The following is a 14833-nucleotide window of genomic DNA, read 5'->3' as shown; positions in this document are numbered from 1 at the left end:
CTAAATAACTTAATAATAAGATAAACAAGCAGTCAAAACAGTGTAGTAATTGTTCCCTTCATTTCAAATGGCAGCTCCAGTCATTGTTAAGACTGCAAATACCCAAATAACATGTTTGGGTATCCCTGTACTTAGCAATAACTGGAGCTGTCAGTAGGTCACACTGCGCTGCTGAGCCTCAATCAGGATGAAACTGGTTTGTAGTTTCTGAATGTTTTGGCTGCTTGTATATTTATGAGCTTCTCCAAAAAAATAATTATTTTAATAAATATTTGGATTAACAGGTATCCTACTTTAAAAAGCTGAAATCAAAAACTGATTTACAACACTAGGGTGGGCAAACGGGTTTATAGATCCAAACACACAAAATCAGAACATGTAATGATCAATCATGCTGTAATTTAAACATTTTAAAATAAATGTAGACAAAAGTTTATGCACCAAAGTAGCAATGTTTTTTTTTTTTTTTTTTTTTTTTTTTTTTTTGTCACCTTGGATTCTCGTATTACACTGTACTGTTTTGAGTTTAATATCATATTTGGAAAAGAAAAATACTCAATCGTTTTGTTTAGGGGTTGGTTAGGAGGACATGATCTGATCAATCATTGCACTAGACACGATACAGAAAAAGAAGGCGGCACCTTCTGACTGTCCGATTTGTCAGTGACTGTCACTGTCTCACTCCGACTGTCAGTGTCAGAGTCAATGAGGCAGGCTCGGAGTGCACATCATATTACCACCTCTCTAGCAAAAATACCTTAGTTGAGTGGCTCAAGAGCAATGTATATTAATATTGATGACATTGGGTATCAAACACACCCCTAAGTATAACAACTTGTTTCAGACTAAAAAAGACACACTTGTAGCTGTGTTTCTGTAGTTCTCAGTTCATCTATTTCATTCACCAGAATGGAAATAGTAACAGACACAAATATCACATTTTGAATTTTATTTTTCACAAATACCACACAAATTATTGTTATTAAAAAGAAAGATCTAAAAACCTAGTTTCACGTAACTTGGACGAATCTTAACCATTCTGTCATTGTTACATGATTCATTACCAAGTGTCTATCCTCTTGACACTTTTCGAATAATTTTGAAACAAAAATAGGACTCATATCAATAAATAAACAATCTAATAAAAACCTACATTTCTTATTATATAGCTCAAACACTTACGATTATGAAAATGTAAATTGTTAAAGCAAAATTAGAATGTAGAATATATATTACCGAGAAATATTAGGCAATTCCTCTTCCTCACGTAACTGGACTATCTCACGTAACTAGCGGACGGACTGAAAACGTTCAAAAATTACCGGCACTTCTCCTCAGCATACACCTAAAGAAGGCCATCATTTGAAAGCCCGCCTTGAGCTGCAAGAGAAATTCACATAACATCTGGGAGATCGGACAGGCAGAGGTATCTGATCCACGTTATCTCATAGATCTCAGTTTTAACTAATAAAAGCCACCCTTTTACTACACAAATGTATGTTATTTGTGAAACTGGTATTCTTATTTCTATCTCACAAGAGACTTTTGTTTTCACGCAACATGTTGGAACAGGCAGTTACATGAAAACATACGACACCTTCACATATAATGTTGATTTATCATATTGTGCTAAACATAAATATTTACACAGATTCTCCACTTCTGTTTCTCAGAACATGCTAGCAATTAGTTGTATACATTTGTCCTGATTTTACGTAATCATTGCTTCCTTTTATGAAAAGTTCCATTTCCTTTTATGAAAAGTTCAATTTCCGGTCTGCCGTAAGTGTAGATGTATGCCCCAGACGTCCATGCAGAAAGCAAACGGTGCACCATATGCAACAAAATTGTCTCTGTTATCTAAATGAGGTATAATCTTCAATATTTTACAAAAAACTACTTTCTTATCATTTTTCTATTCAGATAAAATACCCCTGCCTTCCACTACTTTAAAAAGGGCACTAAAGCAAATAGAGCCATTTACAGAAAGGAACATAAGAACATAAGAAAGTTTAAAAACGAGAGGAGGCCATTCAGCCCATCTTGCTCGTTTGGTTGTTGGTAGCTTATTGATCCCAGAATCTCATCAAGCAGCTTCTTGAAGGATCCCAGGGTGTCAGCTGCAACAACATTACTGGGGAGTTGGTTCCAGACCCTCACAATTCTCTGTGTAAAAAAAGTGCCTCCTATTTTCTGTTCTGAATGCCCCTTTATGTAATCTTCATGCGGCAGCATAGTTTATAGATCCCGTTGCAAACCCAAAATTAGAGACCTTAAACACTAAGCTACAGAAGCAGGAAGAAAATGCTACATGGAGAATATCTCCAAATTAAAAAAAGGTCTAAACTTTCCGTCATATATACTTTTGGAGTGTCTAAAGTGTGTTCTTTACTTGGGAGTTTTTGTGTATTGCGCTCACATACACTCAACACAGCAGCTTGTAAAGGTAACGCACGACAGGGCGTGTGTTTTGTTGCTTTAACAGCTGTAGTTGGGTTGGTTCAACCAACAAATCTGTATGCAACACAATGCACAAGTCCTGGAGTGTTATTCTGCTTATAAAAAAAAGTGTTTTTATTTTTTTTTTAAAAACCCATTTTATTATATATCCTTCCCCTTTGAAGAACAAATAATCCCTCAAACAGGATTCTATTTGTTGTAAACATTAAACTAGAGGTTTTCAACTTTTCCATTTATTGTAATTAATTTAGATGAATGAAGCCTCTGCCTAAGTCGCAACCCGCAATGTTTGTCTTGTTGGTGACCAAGCATTTCAAAATGCCAATCGTGTATTTTTGGTGATAATGAAAATATACAGAAAAAGAGGCTAAGACAGAGTTCACTATCCGCGCATTACTACCGCTGACCCGGAGAAGCCAATACAAAAATACATTATTGACATTTTTTAATGCTTGGTAACAGGCTATCTTTGTGGTTTATGTCGGCACTATTTACGGAGCGATTGAGACCGGCACAGAGGCTAACATAACAAAATGGAGTACTCTTGACCAGCTGAATTACGCACTGAAGCATAGAATTATCGTAACAGACCGTATTCATTTTCAAGACAAACTTTTTTTGTCGATTTACAATTTCTTTATGTTTCATCAAATCATTACAAACTTTTTTATTTTACAGTACATTTACTTCAACGGAAAACAGTTTTAAAAAGGGCCGAAATGTGAAGTGTTAACAAGTGCTGAGGCTGGATGTACAGAGCTATACTGCCTGATACAGAAGGAAGCTACGCGGGTTGGCTTTAGCGTTTATGTTAAAGACACAGTGTTTAAAAATAAGGACTCAACTGTTTAAGAAATGTAAGTACTTAACACGACAAACCCAGTGAATACATACATACATACATACATACATACATACATACATAGTAATGGCAGACCCTGTTAAGTAGGCCCAACCGCTTGTAAAGGCAACAATATATTTACTTAAAATGAAAAAAAAAAAAAAAGAAAAGTTTTAAAATAAAATGCTAGAAACCTTGTGTATATGCTTGTCTGTGCATGAGCAAAATGAGAGACAATTGTGCCTGTGATCGGTCCCCTCATGGGATGAGGGTCTTTTTCTGAAAAATACAGTGTTTATGACTGTAGATCACAAATGTAAAGATGTGTGCACTCTAGCGGTGTTGACATTCAAACACTGCAATAGACTAGTTTTAGTTTTTATTTTGAATTTATGCAGGAAGCAGGGACGCATATATGGGAATTTTAAGGCGAAACGAGCAAGAGTGGGAATTTTAAGGCAAAACGTGTCTAGAGGATTTTGTGAGCAAATTCATATGACTGTCCTTTCAGAAACACTTTTGTGTCAATATTCTGCAACCAACTACTGTGTAATACTGAAAAAATGTAGTGCTAGTAATTCAGTTATGCTAACTGAAATCTTTAAAAAACAATAAGCACATTTGTTTATCAGAAAACATTGTTTACAAAACAATTTAAAAATATCAACAAACAGGTGCTTACTGTAAAACTGTTCACTTTTGTTGCCCTTAAACTTCACAGTTTTGATCCAAACTTTTAACATTGTCTACAATCATGCATGTATCTTAAATAATACAAACTATATATATATATAAAAAAACACAATCAAACACTTTACCCAGGTTTTAAAGCATTTTCTTTGCAAAGAATAATTTGTGAAGGTATCCTAAATTCACTTTCTAAGGAAGTTGTTTAAACGACTTCTTAAAACCCTATTCTGATTAAATGAGTGCAGTCGCAAACACAGTGGTTAGTCAATCGCGTCTGCCCAGAAGGGAGTGGCTTCTCCAAAAGTGTGATTCTGATTAAATTAAAAAACCAGCACAAGCGTGTTTAGTGGCGCAGTGACAGCGCTCAGCCAATCAATGCTGAGTAGGAAGGGGAATCTGCTATACAATCAGGGCCAGGCTACAATCCCTTTAAGAGACAGAATGCGCTTGCGTCACCGCAAGGCTCTGATTTTGAATGTAGAAGTAGCGATCATGTCGAGTGGCAGTAGCACAGAGCAAGAACAACCAGCGCAAGTCAGAACAGCAAGTGGCAGGTCACTCGCCGAGAGAATAAACCACGCTTCATGACACAGGAGATTGCTATATTAACATCTGTTAACATTCATTCATCCACTACTTCTGGTCCTGGCTGTTAGCTGTGCCCTACATTATTGCTTTATGTGTGTTTCCCACTTTTATCTTTTGGTTCTGTGTCATAATGTGTGGTTTACTCTCTCCCAATAGCCTGTCCTTGTATGTGCTGACAGGTTCTTTATATACCATACTTTTTGTTTCAGTAAACCAATTTAGCCTAACTATGTTGTTTCTCTTGTAATGCATTAATGAAACTAATATTACATACCTGATATACTCTTCCTCTCAGTGGTTGAAATTATAGTAATAGCAAGCATATCATCCATGATTATTAGGGGTCTACTTAAATGGCAGAGAATTGACATTTTTCCCGGGTAGGTTATACAATAAAATTAAGATTTCTCTGACCTATTTAAACATTAAATAAACCTAAGTAGATAATATTTCAGAGCACTATAAAACTCTGACAATAGTGGTACTTGCTTCCTTACTAAACTGGAGTGCTGTCATTTGTTTAAGGCAAGCATGCAGTTGCTACCGACTCTGTCTCTGTGTTGTGAAGACTTGCCTATACGTTGGGACTGCACTGTTTGCATCCACTGCATTGGTTGGAAATGTAAGGTAACACTTTGCCAAGTTATACAGATGTGGAAATCAATTAGAAACAGTTCCAAATTATATTCTATAATTGAGCACATATTTTATATTTATTTGTACATTCTGTCTACAAACATGCATGTATCTTGTATTTTTTTTATATATATATATATATATATATATATATATATATATAATATAGTAACACAGCAGGGAGGGTGTTAAAATCCTCCCTGCGTAAAACATGTGTGCAGGCACATTTTTGTTAATAGTTGAATTGTTTTGTTTAATTGTTTTATTGTTAATTATCCCCTGCACCTGGGTAGTAATTGTAAATTAGGACCAGGTGCAGGGTATATAGGAGGTGCAGTCAGGCTGCACAGGGCTGCTGTGTGTATAGCGCGCTTGCGAGTGTGTGCAGGTGTACCAAGTGAGTGAAGGTTTGTTTGTTGAAAAACTGTGTGTTTTGTTTTGTTTGATTTTGGTTTTTGCAGGTAAACAGCTTAGCTGTCCTGTTATATAGTTTAGGTTCCTGTTTTGTGTTTTAGTTTGGTGCTGAAGAAAGAGCTAGGTGTGTGTTTTGTTTATTTTGTTTTTGTTCATTTGGTTTATTAAAAAAAATAGCGCATAAGCGCTGAAAAGCTCAATTTCCTGTGTCCTGGGTCTGTTTTAAAGGGGCAACGAACCGCGGAGTGGTGCAATCTTGTTAGAATAAATATATATATATAGATATATATATATAAACACACAACCAAACACTTTACACAGATGTTATAGCATTTTCTTTCCAAAGAATAATTTGTGAAGGTATCCTAAATTCACTTTCTAAGGATTTTTTCTTGGTTTACAAAATGACTTGTTTAAAATGTAAAAACAAGGGGTGAGGGGTTCTTCTCTGAATTGCCATCTCTCATGGCTATCTACAACCTCTTGCACCCTCCCTACCTGGGGAGTAACGCAGTCACTTGTTAACCACATTCTGCAAATTATGGTATGTAGCCTCTTTGACAGGAGGGGGTCCTCTTCAAAGTTCCTGAAAATAAAAAGCCAAAATTTGATAGCACTGAAATGAACAAACACAAATATCACATCAGACAAATAGAGCCAAAAGTAAGCTTCATTTGGGAGGTAGTTCCGCCATTTCATTTTTTTACCAGGGGAATTATAACATGACTGAAGTAGAATAGGGAAATTAGGTACCAATGCCACCTCCGTAGTATGATGTGATTAATTTACATGATGAAATTGTATCTAATGCTCATTATATTTTACCAGAAAACACATGCAGTAGACAGAACACAAATATTCACTGGCAAATTGAAACCTTTTTGTTTCTTGTTGGCTCTAACAATGATAGGAGAAGCACTTTTAGCTGTCAAGGGCATTGGGTCACTGCCAATTAAGCTGTAAACTAAGTAATATAATGCATTATGATCACATTTCTACCATTTCTAGGCTGTTTTTGTAGAGATGTAATTTCATCTAAAAATAAGTTGTGAACATTCGTCTTGGTGACTCATAACTGAATCTCAATATACCAACTAATATTAATAATAATTTACATGTATTACTTTTTCATTTATTTCTTCTATCATAATCATTCCAATGTCTGCTAGAAACACTACGCACACACACAGTACAAAAGTAAATGTCTGTGACGTCCATATGTAAGAAAAGAGATATGTCACACACCAAGTTCCAGTTTCAAAACCAGAGGTTGCTTTACTGTAATCACACAAGAGCGAGGTTACAGCGCTTCAAAATTCTCTAACGCAGCAGAGTTCACACAGCTTTTTCAAAACAACATCAGTATACACCCCACAAACTGTTTGTGCCTTTCGTTAACCTTCACTGTTCGTCTCAGTACTTTCCTGTTATCTACTAGCCTCCACCCCACCTTCTTACAGTCTGTTCTCTCTTGAGACATCTGTTTTTAACTGTTTATCAACTCCAGGCAACTTCTGCTTACAGGCAGTAAAAATGCAGACTCATATTAACTGTTAAGCTTAACTATATTTTGTTAGTAATTATACAGTGTTAATTCAAACCATCATTAGCAATAAAAGTAATGAATGAAATAAATAAACTTCTCAAATTCTCTCTTATACAAGCTTGGGGCTTATGTTTTGAATAAAGGTTCAAATGTGACTGGGGAAGTTTGTTTGTGACATTGGCAAGTGAACTTATGGACAGTTTGTTTCAGTATTTCCAACAGTTTCTGAGGTACATATTGGAATGATTTTGAAAAGGACAGAGATGAACAGATGGACACTTTTAGGCTACAAGCCCCATTGTGACCAAACATTAACTCTCCCCTATATGTGGAAAACAACACATTTATTTAAGTGCTGGTGTGTCCTGAAGCCTGATGCTGTTTGGGGTACAGCAAAGTGATGTTGTGACTTGTCTTTTTGTTGTCACCTGTAAATGAAGACGCTGTTTGCTGTTTTAAAGTGGGTATCTGAAATTAGGTTTATAGGTCGTCCCACTGTGGGAGAATTTAAAAACTGATTCAGACCAGCTCGCAAGCTTGTGTAGCTGCTAACTGAATATTGTGTGCCAGCTGATGTTCTCACTTCAGCAAAGAAACTTCTTAAAACGGTGTTTATTTCAGTCTTAGATGAAGTTTTCCAGTCCATATTATTTTTTCCGCTCTTCTTTATTGGCTTCAATTGCATTAATTTCAGCACTACTAAGAGAGAGGTGTCTTGTAGTACTCACGGTTTCATTTTTTAAAATTATTACTGTCAATTCCGTTACCGAACTGTTACGGTCTAAATCCTCCAGGAATGTGTGGACATTGGAGTCGTCCAAACAAGTTAAAATTTAGATGGAGGAAGTCTGACAATGTATTATTATTATTTTGTTTTTATTGGGGGAAATAATGGCGGCCAATTCAAAGTTATTTTTTTAAACGCTCGGCGCAATAATATCTGTGTAAAAAGTCTTAGTTGCTGGACCTTGTTTTTTCCTGTTGGTTGTACTGTAATAATTCAATGGCTTGGAATACCTATCAGCCAATCAGGACTCGGATATCTCCCAACCCATTTTATATATATATATATATATATATATATATATATATTTGCTCAAAGAGCCAGCTGCCCAACGTTTCGATATGTTGTACATATCTTTCTCAAGGGAGCCTGTGTTTGAATCAAAACATTGGAGGTATTTATAGGTTTGTGACGGCATGACAACTACTTGTTATTGTTTACATTCAAATCCATATATAAATTTATATATAAATTTTATATATTGTAAAGCAGTGGGTTGTGCGAGACAGCAGGGAGGGGGTTAAAACCTCCCTGAAGAAAAAATGGCACCTTTTTGTATTGTCTTATTGTTTAGTTTAATTGTTTTATTATTCAATTATCCCCTGCACCAGGTGCAGGGTATTTAAGAGGAGCGGTTAGACTGCTAATGGCTGCGGAGTAGAAGGAGGCAGAAGAGGTGCTCTGTCTCCGAGCAGTCAGAGAAAGAGTAAGTGCTGTGTAAACCTGAGAGTCTGTGATTGTGTCGGTGCCAGGTAAACGGCTTAGCCGTCCTGCAAGTTAGTCAGGGAAATTACCTGTTTAGTTAGTACTCCAAAACGGAGTTAGGTGTTTATTTTGTGTTTTTGTTTTGTATCGTGTTTAATTAAAAAAATAGCGCAACCGCGCTGAAAACTCAATTTCTCTGTGCTGGGTCGTAATTTAAAGGGGCACGAACCCGTGTGAGGTGCAATCATTTCACTATATATATATATATATATATATATATATATATATATATATATATATATATATATATAATTACACAGTTGAGTTGTAGTCAAAAGTGTTGGATTGTAGATTAACATCCTTAGAGAGTATAAAAGGGTTAGGCATAGGATGATTGCTGTCATTACCAATAAGTCAATATTGGAAAAAGTAAAGAGCTATCTGAAGACCTTAGGCAGAAATATTTATTGTCATAAAGCTGGAGAAGGATACAAGAAGATTTACAAGCATTTGAGTACCCCAATTTCAACTATTGTTTCTATTATCAAGTACAAGTCTCATGGTACTGTCACAAGCTCCCTCGGTCTGGAAGAAAGAAGCTTCTTTCACCAAGAACAAGTAGAATAATTGTGAGGAAGGTTAATAACAATCTGAGATTGACTGCCAAAGATATTCAAAGTGAATTGGCTGCAAGTGGGACTGGGGTTTCCATTTCAACCATAGGTCGAGTATTGCATGGTGAAGGTCTCCGTGGTCGCAGGCCAAGGAAAAAGCCACTCTTAGGAAAACGTCACAAGGACAATCGCAAAGTTTGCAAAACAGCACTTGAATGATGGATATGAGTTCTGGTCAAAGGGTTTGTGGAGTGATGAAACAAAAATCAAGCTATTTGGTCACGCTGATGGTTACGTTTGGAGAAAGTCTGGTGAGGCGTACAAAAAAAAAAGAACACCATACCTACTGTCAAGCATGGAGATGGTAATAGCCTATGGGGCTGGTTTTCCGCTAATGGCACAGGAAATTTTGTTCCAATACATGGTAAAATGGATTCCATAGCACACCAAAAGATATTGGCCAATCATCTGAAACCCTCCGCTACAAAACTTGGTTTAAAGCGCAACTGGACATTTCAACACAACAACGATCCAAAGCACACATCAAAATCTACTTCAGAATGGGTAAAGAATATAAAATCAAGGTTCTGGAATGCCCTAGTCAAAGTCCCGATCTAAATACAATTGAGAATCTTTGGTCGAAGAAGGCTATGCACAAGAGAAGTCCTCGGAATTTGAGTGAACTGGAACAATTTGCGTTGAAGAATGGTCGAAAATCACTGAAGAATCATGCCAAAAGCTCATTGACAAATATCCTAATCGTTTAAAAGAGGTTATTATTGTTAAAGGTGCCTCAATTAGCTATTAATTTCATTTTCCTTGTCGGTATGAATACTTTTGAATTAGCATTTTTGCCAAAAAATTGCTGAAATAAATAATTGTAGACATCTATTTACTTTTTTTTTTTAATTTAGTAGTCGGCAATTTATTTTTTGTATCTTCTCCCAATTTAGAATATCCAATTATTATTTAAGCTTTGCTCACCGCTACCACCCCTGCGCTGACTTGGGAGCGGCGAAGACGAACACGCGCTGTCCTCCAAAGTGTGTGCCGTCAGCCAACTGCTTCTTTTCACACTGAAGACTCACCATGCAGCCACCTCGGAGCTACAGCGTCGGAGGACAACGCTGCTCCGGGCAGCTTACAGGCAAGCCTGCAGGTACCCGGCCAAACTACAGGGGTCGCTGGTGCGAGGACACCCTGGCCGACCTAAACCCCCCCCAGGCTATGAAGCGCATCCTGCACTCCACGCAGAGCGCCTTTACCGGGCGCACCACTCGGGAGCCCCGTAGACATCTATTTCTTGTAACTTGTTTTCCTCATCCACAAAAGCAAAACTTGGTATGTAAATAATTGTGCCAAACAAAATTGCTGTACCACAAAAATACATGCAATACTTCACCACTTGAAATGAAAACATTCAGAAATTACTGTGGATGGAAGTTAATGGCAGTAAAAAGCAAACATCCATAATAAACAGAATGCTCCAGAGGGCAACTGACATTTATTTAGCCATTGGGCTATTTAAAAAAAAAAAAAATTAGTATTATATGCAGGACAGCCGCTATAAGATCGTTAGCTTTATTAAAAATGTGAATCTACCAATGAATCTATTGGTTAATCAACAAATGTCCATAAATTAGGCTAACCAATCAAAATTTTGAATAGAGTGACAGCCCTAATTTCAATATATACTTGGTGTGTACATGTTGTTGTTGTGTTTTTTTGTTTTTTTTTTGTTTTTTTACTTTGTAGTTAAGTCTTAGCCATGTTAAAACATTATTTGCTTATTTAGGATTTCTTTGCTTAGAAAATACTAACCAGGGCTGTCCGTATACATCATAATGTAATATAAAGAGTGTGTGTGTGTATGTAGACACGGTTTAAACACTGACACATGCAGCGCATTTAAACGTTCATAAAAATATACCGGTAGTATGTACCGCCTGCACTAGAAGACTGGCTGTACCTCCGCTACACTCCCCTGCCTCCAGAGCCCGCTCCTTCTCCACCCTCGCCCCTCAGTGGTGGCATGATCTTCCTATGGATGTCAGGACTGTCCAGTCCCTGACCACCTTCCGGCGCCTCCTCAAGGCACACCTCTTCAGACAACACCTGTAAAACTCAACTCTTCCCTTCTGGACAATATAGCACTCTGCCTTTAATACACTTGAACTTGCACTTATCTGCTCCCTATTTTACTTTTGTATTTCACTTGCACTCATATCTAACCCTGATGTAACTATCAACACTTATCTGCTCTTGAACTGCCCCGATATCAAATCATCCTGTGTTTTGTATTTGCGCTTATTAGGACTGAAGTCACTGTATTTTGTATCTTGCTCTTAATTGTGATTATAAATAGTACTGTACATGTATGTGGTATTTGGTCCTATTTCCCAGTAATTATATAATAATAATAATAATAATAATAATAATAATAATAATAATAATAATAATTATTATTATTATTTGACCATCTGTAAGTCCCTTGCTTACATTCCAGCAGAGCAACATGTTTGGTACCGTGATTGTTGGGATTGGAATCGCAGGAAGAGTGAGGATCCGGGACCTCCTCAATCCACTGCCATCCAGTGCCTCTGAGAAGATGAGCATCAAGGGTTTTGTATCCAGGTAGGAAACTTTTCTCCTGTTAAAAATAACTTGGCAGTGTGTGTGTGACAGGGATGGAAATAAGACCCATTGCATAGCAGTTTGATCCATTTGTGGTTTTACTATGAGTAAACACCTGACACAACTGAGCATGTTACCTCTAGGCTAATCAAGCTTGTAGTAAAACCTCGAATAGGTGAAACTGCTATGTAATAGGAGTCTTCTTTTTTTATTCTGAAATGTATTTAGCACATCACCTACAGTTTAATTTTCTGTCAGATTCATTCATAATAACTTACAACTGAGAATTATACCTGTTGTAAAAGGGTGGCTAGTTATCAAGGCTATAATGTATTGTGATAAAGTGTTGGGTAAAGTGATGGAGGGCAGGTACATAGGGCCACGTCTGGAAAGAAGCATATACCCTTTCTGACCACTGAGATAAGAAATGTAGTTCAGGGAGATAATGGCGTCGGGCTAAAAGACTACATTTCCCAAAGGGCTTTGAGTGGCTAGATTACAGGAGAATGGGTTGCACCTGTGCTTAATTAATGATGAGTATTTAAACGCCCTACCTGAGGGGTTCTCTGGCAATGTGGGGCTAACGTCTGTGAACAACAGAGGAGACTGGAGTGGAGGAAAATTAATAACGGTAATTATTATTATTATTTGTTTATTTAGCAGACGGCTTTATCCAAGGCGACTTAGAGACTAGGGTGTGTGAACTATGAATCAGCTGCAGAGTCACTTACAATTACGTCTCACCTGAAAGACGGAGCACAAGGAGGTTAAGTGACTTGCTCAGGGTCACACAATGAGTCAGTGGCTGAGGTGGGATTTGAACCGGGGACCTCCTGGTTACAAGCCCTTTTCTTTAACCACTGGACCACACAGCCTCCTAATAACGACAACTATTGTGGGTTGTGTGTATCTGTTTGAGTTTGTTTTGGAAACCAGCAAGCGGCTTAGCTGCCTGGGTGACAGTTAGGGTAAACGGCTGTTGTATTAGTAAGTTCTCCAAAAAAGGAGAGTTTTATTTTGTTTTGTAATTTTTGTTTACAAAATTGGTGACTCTGTGTCCCTATGACAGGACACAGTAAAACTAATAAACACACAGGTCCCGCCCTGTTTAGACCTTATTTCTGTTGTCTGAGTGTAATTTCAACACCACACTAGAGGACCGCTGTGAAAGACCTCCTGAGTACTGTGGTAAATAACATCCCACGTTGCTACAGTATATAGTGGTGTGTATATGTATGTTTGTTTGTGTGTGTGGCAGAGGTCCCGCAAGTGTATGCTTGTCTAGGGCCCAGTGATGGGTTAATCTGGCCCTGGTTCTGCCTCCGGTTTGCACTGAGTGTTCCAGTAGCCTCTCAAATATTGCCACTAGTGGTTCGATCTCCCATTTTCAGAGGTGATCACCACTTAGTTTGGTCCTGTGCTTGTAATGTGACGTTCCACTTCGGCACTGTAAAAAAAAAAAAAAAAAAACGCAGCCGAGTGTCTGCACCGAACACAAGTGCGATATATCGGCACTGAGTGCTCCACAGTCATGCCGTTTCATCACTGCACTATTTGTAAGGCTAAGCTGCCTAGCGTGCTACTTGTCTAGGCCCAGAGCACGCCAAGGCAGCTCTAGAAGATGGGGCAGACTGCCAATTTTGTGCGAAGTTCACAAAACGCACTAGAGAGTCAAGCTTGCCGTTCAAGGGGCCGCTCCCTTACCCTGGCACAGAGCTCCTCAGCGTCACAGTGGGAGCCTGCTAGCAGCACACTAAAAAGTGAGAGACCCAGATCTCCTCCTTCATCCTCATATTCACCACCTAGTGGTGCTAAGAGGAGAAAACATCACTCTCACAGCCCTGATCAGATCAACAAAATCTGGGACACAGTCTTGTCTCAACAGGGGATCCTGACAGAGCTGATACAAGGGCGCTTGGCTTTGCCATCCCAAGCGCAGTCAGTCCCTCCGCTTCAAGTCCCCCCCTGTCCCACCACCAGAGGTGCTGGACGACTTAGAGGACGCTCACTCCATTGTTGCCTCCGAAGGAGTAGGAGATCGAGCCTCATACCTGGAGGAAAGGGAATCTGATATAGCTCCTCTGCAGCAACCATCGCTGTCAGCCGAGCTCATACCCCTGATGCAGAGAGCAATGACAGCCCTGCAGGTCCCATGGCCGGCGACTCTGACTGAGAGGCACTCATGCAGCTCCCCCAGCTCCCCCAGCTCATCCAGACTTCCTGTTTGAGCTGCAGTCCTCCTGGGACCAAACCCAGCGACATCCGCAGCTGCCCCACGTGTAGTGGACACGCTTTATAAGGTTTTTTTGATGCAGACAAACGGGGGCTGAACCACTTTCCACCAGTGGAAGCCTCTATTGCAGCGTTGGTATAGACTGCCAACCGGTCCCTGCTGTCCAAGGATGCTGTGTATCCAAACAAGCAATGCCAGGTCACTGAGATGATTTCTAAAGAAGGCATATGCTGCTAGTGCTTTTTCAGCACGACTGGGTAACTACAACAACGTGCTTGTGGCATACCAGGCGCACCTAGTCAGGTCCTTTACAGACCTAGGTCCCTCTAGCCAACAACTGGATGAGCTCCGCCTCATATCCAGAACTCTTCTGCGGCTTTCCAAGCTCAGTGGGCAGGTGGCAGGAAGAAACCTGGTGACACTGGTAGCCGCACAGAGGCAGTTGTGGCTTTCTCAGGCCCGTGTGTCTGAGGGAGATGAGACTACGCTGCTGGTTCTCTTCACTGATACAGCTCCTGTGTGGCCAGCCGTGGGAGCTGCCAAAGCGCTGCAACCTTCTTAATCAGGCGCAGGGCACCTTGTGGCACCACACCCTGAACGGCTGCACTTGAGCCATTTAGGGTTGTCAAATAGGGTGATTGACAGAACAGCCTCCACTCGCTCTCAGTACACCTGTAAGCGGGGCGTG

The 14833-nt window shown here is 39.1% G+C and overlaps 1 protein-coding gene across 4 annotated transcripts in view; it reads left to right on the top strand.

The window, feature by feature from the left end:
• Positions 1–14833, top strand: part of blvra (biliverdin reductase A) — a 49165-nt gene that overhangs the window by 11176 nt on the left and 23156 nt on the right. For 2 of the 4 annotated variants that reach the window (XM_059014461.1, XM_034058603.3), the window contains exon 2: positions 11785–11912. In XM_059014461.1, the coding sequence (XP_058870444.1) occupies positions 11794–11912 (119 nt within the window). In that variant the 5' untranslated portion in view covers positions 11785–11793. Of the gene's footprint in view, positions 1–11765; positions 11913–14833 lie in introns of all 4 variants that reach the window. The other 2 variants (XM_034058605.3, XM_034058604.3) reach the window with 2 other exon arrangements.

Source organism: Acipenser ruthenus, chromosome 3 (assembly GCF_902713425.1).
Source record: "Acipenser ruthenus chromosome 3, fAciRut3.2 maternal haplotype, whole genome shotgun sequence".
Taxonomy (NCBI): domain Eukaryota; kingdom Metazoa; phylum Chordata; class Actinopteri; order Acipenseriformes; family Acipenseridae; genus Acipenser; species Acipenser ruthenus.
Note: the sequence above shows the minus strand (reverse complement) of the source record. Positions and strands in the feature narration are given on the sequence as shown.